At 43.2% G+C, this 21,421-nt stretch overlaps 1 protein-coding gene across 1 annotated transcript in view; it reads left to right on the top strand.

Moving 5' to 3' along the window:
* The window catches only part of COL14A1 (collagen type XIV alpha 1 chain), a 278,477-nt gene that overhangs the window by 174,516 nt on the left and 82,540 nt on the right, over nucleotides 1-21,421 (top strand). Inside the window, exons 25-29 of the mRNA XM_082259358.1 lie at nucleotides 10,528-10,674; nucleotides 10,763-10,831; nucleotides 11,787-11,926; nucleotides 14,077-14,200; nucleotides 15,986-16,129. Coding sequence (XP_082115484.1) covers nucleotides 10,528-10,674; nucleotides 10,763-10,831; nucleotides 11,787-11,926; nucleotides 14,077-14,200; nucleotides 15,986-16,129 — 624 coding nt within the window. The remainder of the gene's footprint in view (nucleotides 1-10,527; nucleotides 10,675-10,762; nucleotides 10,832-11,786; nucleotides 11,927-14,076; nucleotides 14,201-15,985; nucleotides 16,130-21,421) is intronic.

Genomic DNA, 21,421 nt, shown 5'->3' with positions numbered 1-21,421 from the left:
TTTTTTGGGAAAAAAATTCCCTTTTTTTTAAATTAAAAAATAAGAAAACAGTAAAGTTAGCCCATTTTTTTTCTATAATGTGAAAGATAATGTTACGCCGAGTAAATAGATACCCAACATGTCATGCTTCAAAATTGCGCACGCACGTGGAATGGCGACAAACATTGGTACTTAAAAATCACCATAGGCGACACTTTAAAAATTTCTACAGGTTACCAGCTTAGAGTTACTGAGGAGGTCTAGGGCTTAAATTATTGCTCTCTCTCTAACGATTGCGGCGATACCTCACATGTGTGGTTTGAACACTGTTTACATATGTGGGCGGGACTTGCGTATGCGTTCGCTTCTGCGCGCAAGCTAACGGGGACAGGGCACTTTAAATTTTTTTCCTATTTATTTTATCTATTATTTTTTATTTTTACACAGTTTTTTTTTTTATCATTTTTATTCCTATTACAAGGAATGTAAACATCGCTTGTAATAGAAATAAGCATAACAGGACCTCCTTTATTGTGAGATCTGGGGTCAGAAAGACCTAAGACCTCACATCTACACTAAAAAAATTCAAGCCATGATGTTAGGGAGCGATATCAAGGGGTCCACTACATAGAACAAAAACATCATCTTCGTAAGCAGATAACTTATGTTCCCTCGTTCCTACACAGAGACCACAAATGTCAGCATTCAGTCGTATCCTGTTGAGCAGTGGTTTAAGAGAGAAAATGAGGAGGGATAGCGGGCATCCCTGTCTGGTTGCAATACAAATTGGAAACGTGTCTGAAAGGGTACAGTTTACATTTACTCAAGCTTCCAAAGAGTCATATAATGACGCTATCCAGGAAAGTATGTTAGGGCCAAGGCCTAGATTTGTCAGCACCATTCGAAGATACAATCAGTCCACCCTGTCGAATGCCTCTTTGGCATCTGTGGAAAGAAGGAGACAGGGCGGGTGGTTAGTCTGCGACTGTGCCCAGTAAATTAACTGGATCGCCCGATTGGAATTGTCCCGGGCTTCTCTCCCAGCTATAAACCCTGCTTGGTTAGGATGAATCACTGTTGGCAGGATGGATTTGAGGCAGATGGCCAGGACCTTTGCTAATATTTTTATATCTGTGTTTAATAGCAAAATCGGTCTAAAGGCTGCTAGGGATGGTGTGATCTTTCCTGTCTTTAGGGATAACTGTGACGTGGGCGAGCAGAAGGAAGGCCGAGGTTCTTCAAGAACTGGGGTAGATCATCTTTGTTCCGTAGGGTAAATTGTTTACCATCCTTGGTGACCGAGAGGTTAAAGGGAAAACCCCACCGGTAAATCAACTTTGCATCCTGCAGGGCCTCAAGTAGTGGTTTGAGAGCACGGCATTGCATCAGGGATAATTTAACTCCATCAAAGTCCACATAGCGAACCTCCCTGATGTGGAACATAATGCATTCTTTCAGTGAATATTTGTGCAATTTACATATGTCTCATGGCTTATCTGGATCTTCAGAAGGTGGGTGAAGCTCTCTATGAGCGCGGTCTATCTCAATGTGGTCAGGTGCCTCGCGACCGAGAATGCAGCAGGAGGTTGCTCACCCGGCTCCATCTTGAAATTGCCTGCTGAGCCTGAAGGGCCGCGGTGTGTGTCTGAGAAGAAGACATCCAGGAATCCGGATCGGCTCTGAGGGACCTCTGTGGCTGCGGGGATGTCTGCCGTTTGGGAGGCATGATGTGGGGCAGAACACTTAAATTTTTTTTTGTGTTTCGATGTCTTTAAATACATGTTCCTCCTAAGTGAGAACGTCAAACACCCCTATATTTACCCCTAAGTTGCTGACAGGAGTGTGTTGTCTATTTCCCACAATGCTGAGCTGCTCCAAGGTTCAGAAGGCATATTATGAGGTTCAAAAGAAGACAAGCAACATTGGAGTACCAAGTAGCTTTGGTGCTATTTGGCTGTTTTTTGAGTCAGGTCTATGAGTAGGACAAGGGGGGCCCCTTTAATTTAAATTTAAATTATTATTAATGTCCCCATTAAAATGACTGTACACATAGAGGGGGTAGAATGCCAATATCAAGAGTGCCTGGCACACTGCACATTACAGCTGTTCAGCAGTTATACCAATCATTTTTATTTATGGGGCTCAGCTGGAATATTTGTGGTTATTGTTGGCAAACCCCTAGCTATTAGAGTTCCATGTAAAGCAAGTCTCTATTTTTGCGGTAAAACATTGTAAAATATACCCTGCCCACAAAGTGAGAAGGCTTAAAGATAATAGTAGGCTCAATAGTCTGGGGTGGGACATCGAAACGGTATAATGAAGCACAACTTCAGTAAATTAATGAGCACCATTATAACTTAAAAAAAAAAAATAATGATTGGATTATTAAAAGAAGCATCAGGGAATTGCTAATGCTTTCCAGGAAAGATCGGAATTGTGCTTTACAGTATATTATCCTTTGTGACCATATTAAGTAGACTTTCTGGTTAAATCTAGCTTCACATAATCCTCTTCTCAGAGAACTGCAGAACCAGTGAACATTCAGGTTTTGAGTTTTACAGTCTGAAGGCTATAGCCATGGGTGTTCAAACTACAGCCTATGGGCCAAATATGGGCTGTTGCAAGATTGGATCTGATGTAAGGGAGAACTCTGATGGGGACCCTTGTATTAGGGGGGGCTGTAATGGGGATTGTTATGTAAGAGGGACACTGAAGTAAAGGGAACTTTGATGGGGACTTAGATGTAAGGGGGACCACATTTTTATTGGATTTTTCTTGGCTTTGGTAAACTGAAAACCCTCGTACTGAAAGGTTTGGAGACCCCTGCTGTAAACTAAAACCTAAATTTGCAGGCAAGTCTAAAAAAACATGCATATTGGGTTTGAGTGGAAAAACCCTCCAAGAGACCTCCAACTTCCCATAAAGTCAACAAAGTCAGGAGATAATCAGCAACTGTTTGCCTGTGTTTTCCACTCAAACACAGCCCATGTACATTGGTATTCCTACTATTCCTTCATTTTTTTTTATTAGACTAGCACATATTTTTTGTTTCTCACCTAGTCCAAAAGGTTAGGGTGAGGGTTTAATTGGTCCGATTTGAAAATTAAATGAAATAAACAATGAAAATCCACCATCCACAAGCCCAGCATCCTAAACCAACCTAGTTGATTGTATCCTTTGGTAGAATTGCCATGATAGAGTTAAAAGTGTATCTAAACCAAAAAACAAAAAGGTAACATATTGCATTATTTCAGTACTTGGATGTGGTGGCTGCAATAATTGTTTTAGGCTTTCTTTCTTTTTTTTATGTGGTGATCTTGTCATTAAACAACTTCCTACCATAGGTTTATAACTCCATCTACTTTAATTGTATCTGGAGTGTTCTCACCTTAGGCTGCATTCCTGATTTTGACTAGAAACACTATCCCCAGTCCTAATTTCCAGAACATAGAGGGTAGTTGTTTTGCAGGTCACAGAAGATAGACAGGAAAGCTGATAATTGTATTTCAGATTTTAGTTCATAGCACAGGAAGCTGTGTTGTACAATGGCACTGGATTTTTGACAGGATCAACAGGTGTTTTCTGTACTTGTAGAAAACATAGTCTAAAAAAAGTGAATGCAACCATCAGATCTAAGGGATTGTTTGCTGCAACAATGTATATTTTTATTTTGGGGTTCGGATACACCTTGCAGATTAATAGAGGCTCTGTTTTCTGTATCTCCTCATCATTGTAGTATTTTGTTGTTGGCTAGTATGACTACCTATTTTGACTTTAAAGTGGTTGTAAAGGCAATTTTTTAAAATTAAAATAATAAACATCTTATTGTACAGAGCATTCCCTTACCTCCTCTTCTGGGGTCCCCCCACCACGTCTATCTGCTCCTCCTCTTGTGCGTGTGCCTCCTAAGCAAGCAGTGTGCCTTAAGGGCACATGTAAGGGCATGCTTCTGAGTTGAGATGTGTGCGTCCATAGACACACACAGCGTGTTTCGCCTCCATACCCTGCTCCCTTCTCACAAGATTTGACTGAGAGCAGCAGTAGCCAATGGCTCCTGGGTGCTTTCAGAGCCTCCTGTGAAAGCAAGAAGTGAATAGAGAAGAGCTTCAGCTGGTCACAGCAGAGGATCGATAGAGTAATAAGGTTAGTGTTTAGGGAGGGGGACTCAGCAAATGGTAAAATATTTTTTACCTCAATGCGAGGAATGCAATAAGGTAAAAAATATTTTAACTTTAGAACCACTTTAATGCTGGCTGTATCTCCCATGTCTGGCATTGGCTAATCTTTGGATTATGAGTTCGGACTTAAATAGAATTATTGGATGGACACAGATCTATATAATTCAGGTGTCATTCTTCCAGGTTAATTTCCTAGGGGGCATCTAGGAGCAAGTGACAGCATTACATCTATGGGAAAGGTGGCTGTTGTAGGTGAAGCCACAATTGGAGTTAAACAAATACCCAAGTCAACAGGCTTCCTGATTTCCATCTGTATGGAAACCTTTAGAGCACAAGCTCAAAAGAACTAAAAGCTTTCATTACACTGAGAAGAAAAAAGTTGGAACAAGGTCCAACGTTATCATCTGGAGGTTATCTATATTCTCAATATGTAATTCTTCTGAGCTATGCTGGCTTGAACCAATCTAAATTTCCTTCTAATCTGGAGCAATATGGTGCTCCATTGTTAGCTTTCCCTGACAAAGAATATTTAAAAGGATGTTCTATTTAAAGCTGAACTCCATCAATTCAGCCAATTTGGCAAATGTTCTGGATTACTAGGGGTTAAACTTCACCCGCCTCTACTATATTTGGAACATATTTCTTTTTTTTTTTATGGGGGGGGGGGGGGGGTACCTAGTTTTGATCGGGCTTGGATAGTGCTGAATCCCTAGACTGGTAAGAGTGTGTTTATTAAAAGTCAGCAAGGACAGTTTTTGGATCTGCTGACTTTTTATTTTTGCAGAACTGACTGAAGAACCGCTTTAAGTCCAACGAGTTGTATGCCACCTGGTGGACTTATCCCTTTGATTTACAATTTACATTTTTATGGAGTGCTGGGAGCACAGCTATAGCTATACTTCTGGCGCTCTGACACTGGACCTTCAGGTCTCAGATCCAGCAACTGCAGAGTTGCATGCAGCCAATGTGCCCTCTCCTCCCCTCCTCCTCCCCGATCACAGAGCACTTTGTGTTATGTGAACTCATTCCCAAATTAGAAAAGCTCCTGTGAATAAGCAGCTGATAGGAGAGATGGGCAGAGATGCTGTGTGCGAGAAGACAGCATCTTTTCTGTGAAAATTTCGGATTTGTAGCCATAACCGTACTCCCGGAACGCCATAAAACCATCAGATGTGAATTAACGAGATAAGTTCACAAGGTGTCATGCAGTAGTATGCCAGCATGTTTTACAGACTGGATAATCCCTCAAGTTCAACTTTCATCAGAGATGTATAGTAACTAAGTAGAACTACTTCACTACTGTACTTAAGTACTGAAAGGGTATCTGTACTTTCCTAGAGTAGAATTTTTTTCTCCTACTTCCACTTTTACTTCATTACATTTTTTCGATGATTTTAATACTTCTACTCCGATATTTTTTTTTTGTGCTGCATAGTTACTCGTTACTATTATAAAAATGACCACTGCCAGAACAGTAGATGGCAGGTTTCATGAAGCTCAAAACGTGTGTATTATCAGCGCATACGAAAATAAATGCTACTGTATGTATAAATAAAAGCTGCATTTGAAATAATAAAAAACAATATGATGTTCAAACTTTTGACTTCTTTTTTTAATAACTACATAACACAGTACTTGTACTTTTACTTTCAGTACTTGAGTAGCAATTCTTTTTTCAAAACTACTGGTACTTTTACTTTCAGTACTTGAGTAGCAAAATTAAAAAAAAAAAACTACTTACAATACTTAAGTACAAAAAATGTTGAATACTTTAGTACTTCTACTCAAGTCACTTTTTGATCGAGCACTTCCACTTCTACTCAAGTCACTTTTTGATCGAGCACTTGTACTTTTACTCAAGTATGGGTTTCGAGTACTTTATACAACTCTGACTTTAATTATTGTCATTATTTACTGTATACAGATGTGTTTTCATAGTAATTTACAGGAGACACTGAACCATTTACAAAAGTCCTTCAGAACTTCTATTGGAGTGCTGACATCATCTATTTTCCCCACAGTGCTGCAAAACAAGAGTACTAAACTCTCAGCTTTCATGATACCAATTTTCTAAAGGAACTTTGAAGCAAAACTATTGGATATGTTCTTTTAATTTTAGAGTAAATAAATGATAATTTGCTTTTAAATGTAGCTTTCAGAGGCCCAGGCAAAGCCATTCCTATCACGAGGCAAGTGAGAATCTTCCATAGAGGCAATGTGATGCAAAATGGTAAAAGCACCCTCTGTCCATGGGCTTCAGTTCTTAATCCTTATGCCCCATACACACGTGCAGATTATCTGCAGACTTTTGTCTGCAGACTTACCTTTTCTATGTAGTGCAAGGGCCTGCCGGATTGCATACAAATTGAAAGTGTTTAGGTTTGACCTCATATTATATGGTTTTGGTAAGTCTGCAGACAAAAGTCTTCAGATAATCTGCACGTGTGTATGGGGCATTAGAGAAGCCATTCTCAACCTTTTTAACATGGAAGAACCCTTCAAATATTATTTTTCTGGTCTTAGGGAACTCCTACTAATTATTATTATTTTTCATAGCTTACGGTATATCAGCATGATGGTCATTGGGAAGAATGCTCCTAAGGGTTTTTAGACAGGCCTTATCCACTCTGTTCACCCGAGGATCCATGAACAGCTCTGATGCTGAGTAGAATGGGATGGATGTCACTTTTACGACACCTGGGCTCATTCAGTTCTTGTCCGCATTTGACAACGGACCTTTTGAGGAACCTTGTTGGATCCATGGGCAGCCAGATGAGAACTGTACTGAACCCAGACCCGGAGATGAAAACGGGTTTGCCTTACATCAAGCTACCTTTGATCTGTCATATCTGGACAAAAATAGAAAAGGATGAAGTACTTTTCCATTTTTTTTCTTGGACCATTTAAACCTGCCTACATATAGATTTGCATGAATCTTCTGATCGGGTCCGCCTTAAAAACTAACAGGCAGACCTGGGCAGAAAGCGTGTGTGTAAGAAACCCCACATTTGTGGCCAGTGGGAAGAAATCCCCCTTACAAATAGCTTTGAAAAAATAGCTTTCAGCATGTGGGTTAGGTGCAGCATTGTGCAGCAGGCAGAAAATACACAAGTCCAAGTTCGGCAGTAGCAGGATATTGTAGAACAGATCAGCAAGAGCAACAGACCCAGCAGGGAGCACACCCTGAGACAGCGGTGTTCCCATAAGATGCAGAATGAAGATGCCGACAGTGTCTGCTACGGAGAAGCCAAATGCGGCCTGGCTGGTCCACACCCAAAGGGCAAGGCTTCCTGGAGGGTAGACACTGTCCCTTCTCCTGTGGAACCTTTCACAATCTCTAGTACTGTCCCTGACAGATGGGGTTTCTTTCCTTATGCTAGCGACTTGCAAAATAAAGTGTGCCAAGCCCAGGATCCAGAGTCTTAAAGTGGAAGTAAACCCAAGGATCTAATAGTTTAAAAAAAACAGTTACATTCCCGGCATGCCGGAAATGCTAACTGTCACATTGGATGTGCTCTCAACCAAACTGTCAAACCATCCAATGGTCGGTGTCATAACTGATCACATGTGGAGCATCATGGCAGTTGAAAATTAAACGGAGGCAAAGATGGCAGCTCCCTTTGCTGAAAATGATAGAAGGGTTTACTTCCACTTTAAATAGACACTGCCTGACCCAAGATGGCCACCAGAGTCACATGGGGTATTGGCATCCAATTGGATAGCTGCCTCCCTATGACCAAGGAAATCATATAGGAATCAAGTTCCTACCAACTTGCAGTGGGGAATACAGACTGCACCTGGCTATAAGCGGTTACTTATCTGAAAGGCAGAAACTGTTCATTGATCAAGGAACTTCTAACAGCTTCTAGAGGAACCCTAGGGTTCCATGGATCCCTGGTTTGAGGGGGTCAGCTGACTAGCATATTATTATCCTTTTGAATTTCACAAATTTTGGCAAAATTGTTTTATAGAGGAATTTAAAGGGCAACTATGGTCAATCATCTATTCATTTTGACATTATATGCCAATTATTTCTAGCCTGCTTCACATTTCATAGAGCTTGCCTTCTGAACTACAAAGGCGTCGAGAGGAGGAGTATCAGGGGGCATAGTCGGTACAGGAATCATAGCTTGTAGGCCGCCAGGTGCCATGGGATATGTATTCCTTAGAAATTTAGGAGAAGCTACTAAGCATGCAGGGAATCCAGGAAGTTGTGAAAAAACAATGGTCTGGGGACAGGCAGCACTCACAACATGAAAGGATATTCCTTAAGTAAGCTTACTTTGTTTTTTCGAAAAGAACTATTGTTTGTAATGTTATTACAATGTTGATGTTATAAAATAAAAGTGTATGCTGTCACTATAGATTTTATATAAAGCCTAATTCCAGGCAGATTTTTTTTTAAAAAAAAAAGATACGCATTAATGCAGCTCAGTATTAATAAATACACCATTTAATGATAGCATTTTATGTACCTGAATCCGACTTGTCATTCTTTTCCAATTTATGGTACAGCAGAGTTCCCACTGGGAGTGGTATGTAGCACTAACCCCACAGGGGCTGTTGGTAACTGGCTCCCCTATTCCTGCACAGCCAGGCAACAAGTATTTTTCACTCACATCCAGACACAAGAAATCAGTCTCTGAACTTGGTTTTGTTGTTTTAATTGGGGTAACAACGTGGATAGGGTAGAGGGGCTATGGGATGCCCAACTTGACTGAAACAATGAAAGGGGACAGCTTCCTATGTACAAAGAAAAGATCCCAGACTGTTCTTTTTCCTTGACACCATCAGTCTTTAAGGATCAACAGCAAAGGTCTAGGAGCTCTTAGTCCCCTTAGAAAAATAGCACAGTGTGCAGTAGACTACATGCAGGAGTATCTCCTTTGTAGAACTGCTCCTCGCTCCACTACCTGCAGGAACTACCAGCCCTTCTGGCAGCTTGTCTGCCAGCCCACCTGACTGCTCTGAAGATCTCCCAGGGCAAGGGATAGGAAGGGTTAAAGGGATTGTAAAAGGCATTAAGATATAAAAAAGAACCTTCTGTGTGCAGCAGTTCCCTTCAGCCCCCCTAATACTTACCTGAGACCCATTTTTATCCAGCGATGTTGCAGGAGTTTCTCAGCTGTCTGGGACTTCCCTCCTCATTGGCTGAGGCAGCAGCGTGCCGCGATTGGCTTCCGCTGCTGTCAATCAAAGTCAGTCAGCCACTCAGGAGAGAGAGAGAGAGGGGGTGGGGCCAAGTCACGGCTCTGTGTCTGAATGGACACAGGTAGCTGTGACTCAGCTCGGGTGTCCCCATAGCAAGCTGCTTGCTGTGGGGGCACCCAACAGGAGGCAGGGGCCAGGAGCACAGAAGAGAGACCTGAGAAGAGGAGGATCTGGGCTGCTCTGTGCTCTGTGCAAAACCAGTGCACAGAGCAGGTAAGTATAACATGTTTGTTATTTAAAAAAAAAAAAGATTTTACAATCACTTTAAGCACAGCGCTGCCCCCCTAAAAGCTTGCAACATGTGGCAATCTTATGAATCCCTGGGTGTGCTGATGTCCTCTGTGCTCCCTGCTGCTCTTTAGGCAAGATTCCTCCTCAAATCGTAATGCTGATAGGATCTTCCTAAGGCAGCCCGAGACCAGCCTGGAGGCAGAACCCCCTCCCCCCCAACCCAGGGGTCCCTCCTAGGCCACCGACAGCCTCCTCTGCAATCTTGCACCTGACTCCCCTGCTGGCATAGCTCCACCATATTTAGGAGATGACCTAGCCACCCTGCCAGGGCATTCAGCCTGGGGATTGGCCAAGTTCCCTCAAGTATGCTGATCAGTACCTCCTCGCCTCTGCCCACTAACTTTTGGAATTTTGTCCAAACTTCTAGTTCTGGGGGGGGGGGGGGGGGTATCAGATACCTGCCTCTGTGGAGCCATCCAGTCTGACCTGCAGTAACCCTGACCCAATTTCTGACAAACTTACCATGAGTCATAAACTTAAATTTGTCTGCAATAACACTATTAGCACACTAGAGGGTGCTACAGGTAGCAGCAGTACAGGTAGCCAATCACTTGTGCTGCAGTGCACGGAACATGCTGACAGGAGGAGAGTGCAGAATGACAAAAAGATAAGCATGTTAGTCTGCTGCTTGTACTGTGCTTTCCAATGAAATGCTGGGGGAGGGACAAGACCTAGCTGTATTATGCAACTTCAGCAGAGAAGGTCCTCTGCTAGCCAGGGATAGGCTGAGTGGTAGATCTGTGTAATCTCAGAACTGGAGAACTGGATGGACATAAATACTACTACTTTGGCAGGTACAATAGCTACCATATATGTATCTGGGTATATAGCTGATTGTCTAGAGTTCAACTTTATTATTTCATTGCAGATGGCTCCAAGCAAGAAGCTGTCCTGGCTAGTGGAACATCTCGTCACTGTTTCAACGAACTTATGCCCAACTCCAGATACAGGATCACCCTCTATGCACAGATGCAGGAGGCCGAAGGACCCGGCGTCAGCATTGTGGAAACAACCTGTGAGTTAATGTCTTGTATCACAGTATGATACATGTTCTGAAAATTATTTTTTCAGAGTAAATAACTTCATTATTTCTTTTTCCTCAGTGCCAGTTCCAACAGCAGCACCAACCAGACCTCCAACTCCACCACCAACCATTCCTGCAGCTCGAGAAGGTAACAAACACCTCCATCAGCAGCATTTGTTGTGTTGCCAATTAGGGATCAGCAGAGTGGTTTTGGCAGATTGGTTATAGGCAAAAAGTAACTGAACTGGGAACTCTTGGCTTGGCTCACACCTACAGATGCGACCATGCTTAGGCATGTTCCTTCGCGTCTTGTGTAGGGAGACCATTCATTTTAGTGGGGCTTCCTGACACGTGAGAAACACGGAAAAGAAGTCCCACACTTTTTTCCGAAAATGTGCACCGCAGGGTCTGGCATGCACAAAAATGCAGCACATTTGCAGATGCTTGAGGGTGCTTGGGGAATTCCTCCAGTGACTTTGTCTGTGTGGATGGAGATTACAAAAAAAAAAAGATCCATCAATAGATTTAGTGTTTAGCTTTAGTGTTTTTTTGTGTTATTTTTTGTGTATTTGATTATTTTTGTTTTTATTTTGTTTTCTTTATTGTTTTTCTCTAAAAAAAAAATATATATATATATATATATATATATATATACAAGAATAAGTCCAAGGTAGTTGAAAGGAATGCCTGTAACCCTCCGGAGCCATTTAAAGCCCTTTGCATCCTTACAAAACCACCATAATTTTACCGTCCTCATGGACTCCAATGTATTTTACCATACTTTTGACACAATTGGGGAAAATTGAAACTTTTAATTTTGATACTCCTTGTTGTCAAAATATGATAGGGCTTAATATAGTGTATATTTGAACCAAATTAAGAATATGTTATCCAAAGCAGATTGCCAGATTAGTAAACATAATTTTGAGCTGCCTGTCTGGGATGTGTAGGGAAGGGTACGGGGGATGTATGTACTATGGTGTCTGCTCTGATGCTCTGCCTGATGTTGGAACATAGGAGTGCAAGTTAGCTTTGTAAATTTGCTCACATCATTTGTCAGTCATCAGAAATATTTCAGCTTCTCTGTGTTCTCCAAATGTCAGTGTGTAAATCTGCCAGAGCGGACCTTGTATTCCTGGTGGATGGATCCTGGAGTATCGGAGATGACAACTTTCACAAAGTCACCCGCTTTCTGTACAGCACAGCTGGAGCCATGGCCGAGATTGGCCCTGAGGGGACACAGGTAAGACTAGTCCAACATTTAAATGAACCTGTCAGCCTTGTGAAAGTATCTCTACATCCTTTACAGGGACCTGGCACACTAATGAAATGTCACTTATTTCATATGTGCTTAGGTTTGCAGCTTTATTACATAGCCAAGAGTTGCCTCAGTGAAATTGACATTAGCATCTATTTTTTCATGCTAGATGCATGTATGTAATGTGTATGTGTAATCACTAGGGAAGCAGAGATTGAGGTAATGCTTCCTTCTCCCCTCAGCCTAGACCAAGTCTCTAACCGGAGCTGAAGGAGTGCTTCAAAAACTATACCGATGCTGTATTTCGTAACATGTCTGAACTATATTCATGAAGACTAAAGCTAATGAAAATTTACATTTAAAGCCCAGCTGAACTAAAATAAAAAGTGTGCAAATTACTATACCTTTTTTTTCTTTAGAAAGCAGCTACATCCTAAGTAAAATAGCCTCTTCTCTACCAGCATGCTGCAGAAAAGCATTAAGCTGAAGATATAGTCAGCAATCCGGTGTGCAAACAGCATAAGAATCTGTTGTTGGGTACTTCGGGGGTTTCCATTGTGTAATCCTGGAACAGGAGTAATTTAATGTTGTCTTCCACTCAAACATCCCTCTGGACCCGGCATAGGTGGCACACGGTGAGCCTGCTCCACCGTGATGTATGGGGAGAGCTGGGCCGCATGCACCAGGGATGGCATCAGTTCTTCAGTAAATACAGTGGTTGAGGTTCTTACCCTCTAGGCCTTTGGGAAACCCCACGATCTGAAGAATTTTTCTGCAGCTGCGATTCTCTGGGTCCTCCAGTCTAACCTCTGATCTTTGTTTGCAGGGCACGAATGTTCCATTACAGTATCCTCTACATGGCCAACTCGCTGCTTAGTGGTGGTAAGCCTTGAGGGGATCTTGTTCAGATCCTGGCAAATCAGACTGATGTCCAGTTGGACTGCATCTATCTTGGACGCTAGCTTAGTCTGGCAGGTGGTGATAGCTGCCATCACCTTAGGAATGCCTGGTGGCGAAGGGCCACCATCTTGGTCATGCCCAGAGTACTTTGGGTAATAAGTTCCAGGATATATAGAAAACACTATTGCGTTTCTGTCCCAGGGGGCTTTAGTCACTTGACTAAGACCCCCAGGGGCAAAAAGAAATCAGTGTTTTCTATGTATCTTGGAACTTTGTAACTCTGAAGTACTCAATAAAGGATTCTGTTTGCACACAGGATTGCCAACTATATCTTCAGTTTAATGGTACTTATAAGCAGCTGGTGGAGTTTGAAGTCGGACAACAGATATATATTTACCTCTTTGGTTTTGGACTTAAGGTAGTAGCACCTTACATGTTGCAATGTTTTCTCTCATGCCACAGAGAAAGACCACTGATCTCTGTTTAGAAGCAGAGGTCCGACACCCCGCCACCCCCTTCCCACCCCGTTGAGTCAGAGCTGGACATACCCAATCTGCTGCTTGCAGAGACACCACTGCTTCCACAACAAGAAACTACTGCTTTCACACAAAGATCAAAGAAACTTCTATGCTGCATGTTGGCTTCCAAGTTATAGGCTTTTTTACTCAGGCTGTGGCTGCTTTTTGAAGAATGCACTTAAAATGTATTTAGCCTATTTAATGAAAGTTCTGTTTCAATATATTTATTGAAAGTTTTTTTTCCAAAGAGGATACAAATTGTAGGCAAAGAATGACATCAGAAATAAGGTCCACAACGCAGGTGGAACATATCAAAACATTAAGAACAAATATAAAAAGGATCCAAATAGTATACCACCAGTCATTTTCAACATAAAGGGTTCCCATATAAAGTAGAAGTTCAACGTAAAGATAAAAGTTCTTGTAAAGCATACAACAATCCTACTCAGAAAACCCCCTAGGGGAAACATTAGAACCTATACTTCGCCACCACCCACTGGCTAGCCAGTATGGGCCATGAGTATAATAATTGCAATTTAAAAAAAGCTTAATTGGCTTTAAGGCTTTCCTATTTTAAGTGAAGTATATCTGAAGTTCAGTCTAAAAATTATTAATTCAGAACAGTTGGGTAAGCTGCATGTCCTTCTCTCTGCTAAGCTGCATACTACATTTATTAAATTAAATCAAGGCTTTACCATTGTACCTCTTCCCATTCAGGTTGGAGTCGCTCAGTACAGTGATGATGCAAGGACAGAATTTAAGCTGAACTCACATAAAGATAAAAAATCTCTTCTGGCTGGCATAAATGCCATTTCTTACAAAGGCGGGAACACGAAAACAGGTACGTGGGGTCTGTTGCAACTTCCAACATCCCCCCTTTAGTACTGTCTACTGCTGATAGGGAAATCTTGTGAGGTCCGATAAATTTATCCTGGCACTTAATAAAATAGATTGCTGTTTGTTTTATTTCCCCACCCCGAGTAGTGTGTACATTGGCTCAAGCTGCATTGTCACAGATTTACTGTATTTTTAATAATAATATCAAATTAACAGTGTTCAGTGGATATTGTATCAACACTTGCTGAGCTGTTTATTTAAACTGATATGTGAAATCTGTTCACCGGTAATGTAACAAGCACTGATAGGTCTATTGTGATGAAATAGACATTAAAGTAATAATAAACCCTTAATGTTTTTTTAGCTCAGCACATTAAACACAATAAAATTAACATTTCCCAGTAAACTATTTGTTAAAATTCTTAACCCAGCACTTGCAGTTTACAACTTTCAATGCATCTGGCTCCTGCTCAGTGCTGCTTTCCTGAAAGTCCAGTTTAACCATGAAAGTGTTAACAGTGGACAGTGCAGTCTCCAGCCTGAAGTAGGGAAAGGAGAGGGGAGGGAGGAGTAGGGGAGGGCCTTGCCATTCTAGACTATGAGGCTGTGTCCTTCTATTGATGCACACAGTGTTTGGAGATGCAGACAGTTCTGATCCTTTCATGCAAGGGGGGCTGCATAGAATGCTGCATGAGAAAGGAAAGTATCATACTTAATCCCTATGGGACTTTTAAAGCAAATAAGACAAATTTGTATATTTCCATAAAAGGCTAGTATGCCAAATTTACTGCAAAAGATCCACAAAGTATACAGTTACATTACTGTACATGCAACAAAAAAAAAAAAAAAACGATATCCTTGTTATTGTGTGAACATGGCTAAAAAGTTTTTCAAAACCCCAAAAAATCATAGAATGCCCATATCATGGCTTAAATTTTATAAGAGACATCAGGACAGAACCCGTGCATTTTGGAAAGACACCTTATACAGGGATAGAGCAGGGGAATGTAATGTATACTACAAATGATAGTTAAGTAGAGATGGTTGCAGAAACAGGGCTGCCAGCACCCTGCCTGTCTACCCTGGACCCAGGGGCGTAACTACAGGGGTTGCAGGGGTTGCAATTGCAACCGGGCCCCATGCGCCGGGGGGCCTGTGTGGCTCCCCTGTACACCTGGATAGGATGGGCGGTGGGGGCAGCATGTAGAGAAATCACTGTCCTCCTTTTTCCTCCTGTAGCTGCAGGAGGAAAATGGAGGAGATTGGTTTCTCTGTATGCTGCCCCCGCCACTCCTCCTATCCAGTTCACTTGTGTTCTGCTGTCTCTGGGCCCCTGTGTGCTCCCCTGGTCCCCCCCCCCCCACTGTGCTCCCCCCAGGCTTGAAGGGAAGGGCCCCAGCCAGGGATCTGGGGGGCCCCTCATGGTTTCTTGCACCGGGGCCCTGAAGGTTCTAGTTACGCGTCAGCCTGGACCTGGGCGGGAATGCATCCCAAGGGTCAACGCACATCCACTGGGGCCACCATGTGTAAAAAATAGCAGCCATCTGCTCCCACCTTGATGTCAGCCAAGAGAAAGGAGCCATCCTGAAACAGGAAACCTGGAGCAGTGGTTGTGGTACTAACTTATACTGCAACATAGGCAAGGAATAAAAGGTAAAAAAGCTGCATGCTCAGTAAGTGATTAAATCAGCTGCTGACACTGCTTAGAAAACGAAGGCCAGCTTTAGTAGACTAGTCATTCTGGTTAAAGGTTTTCCAGAAGTAATAATTTTTTTCCCTTGTTATGCAGGAAGAGCAATTAAGCACGTTCGAGAAGATATTTTTACTGCGGAATCTGGCATGAGAAAAGGTGTGCCCAGGGTTTTGGTGGTGATTACCGACGGGCGCTCTCAAGATGAAACTGTAACGTTTGCCAGCCAGATGCATTTGGAAGGTATGGTCATAGATGGATATAGAAGTTTCTTGCCTTCTATCTTTCTGCATTGTCATTTGGAATTAGGCTTGGTTCACACCTACAGATGCAATCAAGTGGCAGCCTTGTGTTTTTTTCATGTTCCTGCATGTCGGTTTGTAGGGCATTACATGTAGTTCAATGGGCTGCTGCTTACACAAGAAACTCGAAAAAGAAGTCCCTGATTCTTTTCCAAAAACCACCACACCGAACCACATGGTTTGCAGATGCATGGGGTTGCCACTAACAATTTAGTTAACTGTCGTGCGTCTGCTAAAGGGCATCACGTTTCTGTGTGTTTCTGGAAAGCATGTGATTTTAGGTGCCTTTTTGACATGCATAGATGTGAGCGCTGTGCAGCGCTTTACAAAATAAAGGTTGACGGTACAGTTACAATACAATTCATGACAAGAGGATCAGGAGGGCCTGCTTGCAAGAGCTTACAATCAAAAGTGAAGGGCAAGTGATACAACAATGTAATAACTCTGTAGGGCTAAGCCAATAGAGAAAGTAAAATTCAATTGTTAGTTGGACTAGGCTTCCATGAAGTATTGAGTTTTTAGGGATCACCTAAAGGTGGACAGAGTAAGAGATAGCCGAGCAGATTGGAGTAGGGAGTTCCACAAGGAAAGGCTTTGGGGAAGTATTGGAAGTGAGCATGGGTGAAGATGATAAGGGAGCTAGAGAGCAGGAAGTCTTAGGTACAGCAAAGAGGATGGTTTGATTTGGTTTACATCTTGAGAAAAAATTGGTAGCTGGGGGGCAGATTTGTGGAAGGATTTTCAGTTGCAATATTTTGACTTTTATATGCTGGGCAAATGGATTCCTGTGGAGAGATTGGCAGAGAAGGGCAGTTGGTAAAGTGGATTAGTCTGCCAGTAGCGTTCATGATAGACTAAAGTGGGGATAGCCTGTGTGGAGGCCAATGAATAGAGAGTTGCAGTAGTCAAGGTGAGAGACAGCCTGGGAATTTTGGTGGTTTCGGTGGTTAAAAAGGGACATCATGTTTCAAAGGTGAAGTCTACAAGATTTGGACAGTGATTGAATGTGGGGCTCAAAGAACAGGTCAGGGTCCAGGATTACACCTATCTTTGTGCTATGAGAAGAGAGATTGATAGTTGCTCTAATAATCTTGGCCGAAAATGATTAGCACAATTACTAGTCCCTCCCCTCATGGGGCACAGGGGGAATTGGAAATGATATGAGCTCAATTTTTAAATGTAGCACCCTCCTAGATAGGTGCTACAAAGAGAGAGTAGTTTGCTCTGCTTGCTTAACAGGAGAGTAGCAGGTAAAACTTAGTCTGCTCCATCTGCTTAACAGGGCAGCCTGTTTAATAGTTAGGTCTGTTGAATGTGTCCAGTGTGTGATTCATCTGGGCTGAGGGAGTGTCCCCACTGTATCCAATAGGGGAGCCTGTTGGACAGTGGAGGAAACCCAGCCAGTGACACACAGGCTTTGTAACTATCCCAGTGGGTTGGCACAAACAGTGGTGCATCCTGGGATATGTTATAAAAGCCAAGGGCACATGTGGCAGGGTGTCTTTGGGCGCGAAGCCAGGTCCCAGGAGGAGGGTGACGGCTGTCTCTCCTCCTGTCTGTTGTGGAAGGTGGTCACAGGCGATCGGCCTAGTGAGCCAAGAGTGTGGTGCTGAACCAGGAGGTCAAGGAGACTGACAAGTGGACTTGGAGGCAGAGCAACCTTGGGAAAAACAGTGTCCGTGAGTACCGGGAAGCTTGCCAGGGGTCTGCCAAGGAAGGGGACTGCTCCAGTGGAGAGTCAGTGGACAGGAGTCAGTGCACACAGCAAGTGAGAAAGGAGGCCAAGCTAGAACCCTGAAGAATCATTCAAATAGGAGCACATTATCTATCTTCACTTCTGTGGCAAGGTGAAGCAGCGGCCTTGCCGCATACTACAGCTAGTTGTCCTCAGAATTGTGTATAGTTCATAGTTGGAGTATCCCACTCATCCCTTCTCCTATCCCAGTTCCAAATAAAACACAAAAAACAAATCCCCTGGACTGTTCATTGTCTGAGCCAAGCATTTAAAGTGATACGTTTCCACAGACTAGTGCTATGGGTAACCCAGGGGAATCTAGAAAGTGCAATTCTCAGCAGTCCTCTAGGGGGCAGTGCTACATGAAAGATTGAGATTTAGGAAGTGGTTTGACACGCATACTGATATTTGTCCCACATGAACGGACTAGTGACTTGTAGATCACAGAAAGTGTTTTTTTGAGAGTGTCATCCCGGAGGAGAACCTCCAAATCGTCTTGCTCCAATCTAAACAAAGAGCCAAATTGCGCTGCATAGGCATGTCGGAGTTGCAGGAATCAGAAGAAGAACGCATTAGGCAGTGTAAATTTATCTTTCAACCTATCAAACGTAAAAAGTGCACTCTCATCACAAATATCTGAAAGGTATCTGATTCCTTTAGCAGCCCAAAGACTGGGGTCTGGTAAGGAATGAAATTCTGGTAGCATGGGATTAAACCAAAGCGGAGTTGATGGGGACCTTTTACCAGTGCTTTAAGTGGGCCGGTATGCACTGGTACTCAGTATCGCCACTTTCAAATATGGCTCTTGAGCATACCGCCACCTCTCTGTGCGCATTAGTGTACCAGTACGCTCATTTTGGACATCTGCACCCTCAATTGCCCCCCCCCCCCAAGAATATTTCCCACTCCAGAGCCAGACCAGTCACCACCAGTGAGTCCCCCTGCTCCGGAGTCCCAGCCCAGGCCAGGGGGGGTGCTCTGTGGGGACCCTGGTGTGGGGTGGGGGGGGGGTGAAAACATTTATAGGCTATAATAGAGTACCGGCACCTCTTTTGGGCCACTTAAAGCACTGCCTTTTACCCCTCATTATATTGGGTTTAGTAATGACAGCATGCTAGGCCTTAAAGCGGTAGTATCCCGCTTTTTTCACTTTTAACTACAGGTAAGCCTATAATAAGGCTTACCTGTAGTTACAATTAATATCTCCTAAACCGGCACGGTTTAGGAGATATTACCACTGCATGAAGCCGCTGATGAGTGCGGCGCATGCGATCTGAAGGTCCCCCCGGACCTTCAGAGTTCCTTGCCGGGAATTGCCGGAATATCACTCACGCATGCGCGGGAGTGACGTCATCGCGGCTCCGGCCAATCACAGCGCCGGAGCCGCCGAACCCGGAAGAGACGTCGAGGGATCATGTCAGCGCCCACAGCGATGTCCGGGGGTCCGTGTCGGGGCTTCGTTCTAAGGTAAGTGTTTCATAATGAGCTAGTATGCGATGCATACTAGCTCATTATGCCTTTGTCTTGCAGGTTTTTGGTTTTTTTTCTTGGATGAGTTTACTACCGCTTTAATAACTAACCTCATAGCGACTGTAAGGGGCGGTTAAGAGACTCTCAGACCCCTGTAGGAGGATCCTGAATGCGCAGCTTCCTATACTACTGAGGCATTTGTGTCATCAGAGATACAGTAAACCATATATGAGCGTGGGTAAGCATGGCCGCCAAAAAGTAGGTATGAAAGTCTGGGATAGTCAAGCCCCCTTGCGTCCAAGGTCTGCATAAAACTTTCCTGCTAAATCTAGCTGGTTGGGATTGCCATAAGAAGGAGCCTATAAGTGAATCTAATTGTTTAAATTAGGATTTTGGTAGCCACTCTGGGGCGTGCCTAAAGCTGTATAATAGAACTGGAAGGATTTTCATTGTAATTAAATTAATTCTAAAACATGCAATTATTATTATAATTCATGGACTGAGGATGGAGTGTGGAATGGACACGCTGGTGTCAGTGATGCCAACCCCACCGCAGGAGGTTCATGTACCTGTAACCAATATTTGTTATGTGGAGAAGTCCTGAAGTTCTGCAGAGTATCTACAAGACTTTATGAATTTCACTGAACTTGTCTGCCTGTCTATCTATGCCTCCCTCCTTCCCTTCCTTGTTGCCAATCTCTCTTAGCAAATTATCTCTGTATTAGTTAACAGCTTAGGTTAGGAATGACATTGGCTTCTATTAAAGCGGTCAGGCCCTGTGCTTCTGATGAATGGCAGTATTATGAGGCTTAGAATCAACAGACACTGGGACCTCAGAAGAAATTGTACATTCCAAAGTGAGAAGGGTTTTAATAAAATTCAGACTACACTGGCAGATTATGATTGATAGTCCCGAGGAGGTCTAATAACCCTAGATGAAATGACTTAGCGGTAAATGGCTGCTCTGTATGAGCCGTGAAAGTGCATTATTGAACAATAACACATGTTAAAAGCCAAGAGTTTCTTTACACATGCAGCAGTCTTGCTGCCCCTCTGAGAAGGGATACGAGCTGGATCCTCTTCTTGTTGGGTTCCTGGCTGGAGCTCCTGGCCCCTCCCTCCTGTTGAGTGCCCCCACAGCAAGCAGCTTGATATGGGGGCACCCGAGCTGAGCTGCAGCTCCAGGTATCTATTTAGACATAATTCTGCCCCCACCCCCTACCTCACCTCTCTCTTCTGATTGATTAACGGAGTTTGATTGACAGCAGCGAGAGCCAATAGCGCCACAGCTGTGTCTCAGCCAATCAGGAGGGAGAGTCCCGGACAGCAGAGGCGCTTGTGGACATAACTGGATAGAGAGGGGGCTCAGATAAGTTTGAGGGGGGCTACTGCAACACAGAGAGTTTTTTTATCTCAATGCATAGAATGCATTAAGATAAAAAAATCTTTGGACTTTACATCTCCTTTAAGGAGCGGGTGGCTGCCCCGTCCTTAACAACTGATAAATCATTAGCTGTCAGCGGGGTTCCCCATTGATAGCTGAATGTTAAAAAAAGAATTGTCAGAAATAAAAAAAATCGGGACAGAAATGGCGTGGGGTCCCCCTCTATTCCGTAACACACCTTTCGGGTCTGGTATGAATTTTGGGGGTACCCCACGCCAAAATGTTTAAAAAATATTGTGGGGTTCCCCCCAAAATCCATACCAGACCCGAAGGGCCTGTTATGGATTGGAGGGGGACCCCACGCCATTTTTTTCCCAAATTTTTGTATTGCCAGTAATTATTTTTTTTACATTTAGCTGTCACCCTGCTGAAACCCCACTGACAGCTGATGACTCATTGGTTATGGAGGACGTGGCGGCCATCTGCTCCTTAACAACCAGCTATTCCCAGTTATGTTATGGAGAAAAAAAAATGCAAAATGTCTGTAAAAACGCATTTAAACACAACACTTGCTTTTTTAGTGTGGGTCCATTGAAGTCTCTTACACGCAAAAAGCAATCTGCTGCGCAAAAAAAAGTCCCTCC

This window comes from Pelophylax lessonae (genome assembly GCF_965119305.1).
Source record: "Pelophylax lessonae genome assembly, chromosome: 5".
Taxonomy (NCBI): Eukaryota; Metazoa; Chordata; class Amphibia; order Anura; family Ranidae; genus Pelophylax; species Pelophylax lessonae.
Note: the sequence above shows the minus strand (reverse complement) of the source record. Positions and strands in the feature narration are given on the sequence as shown.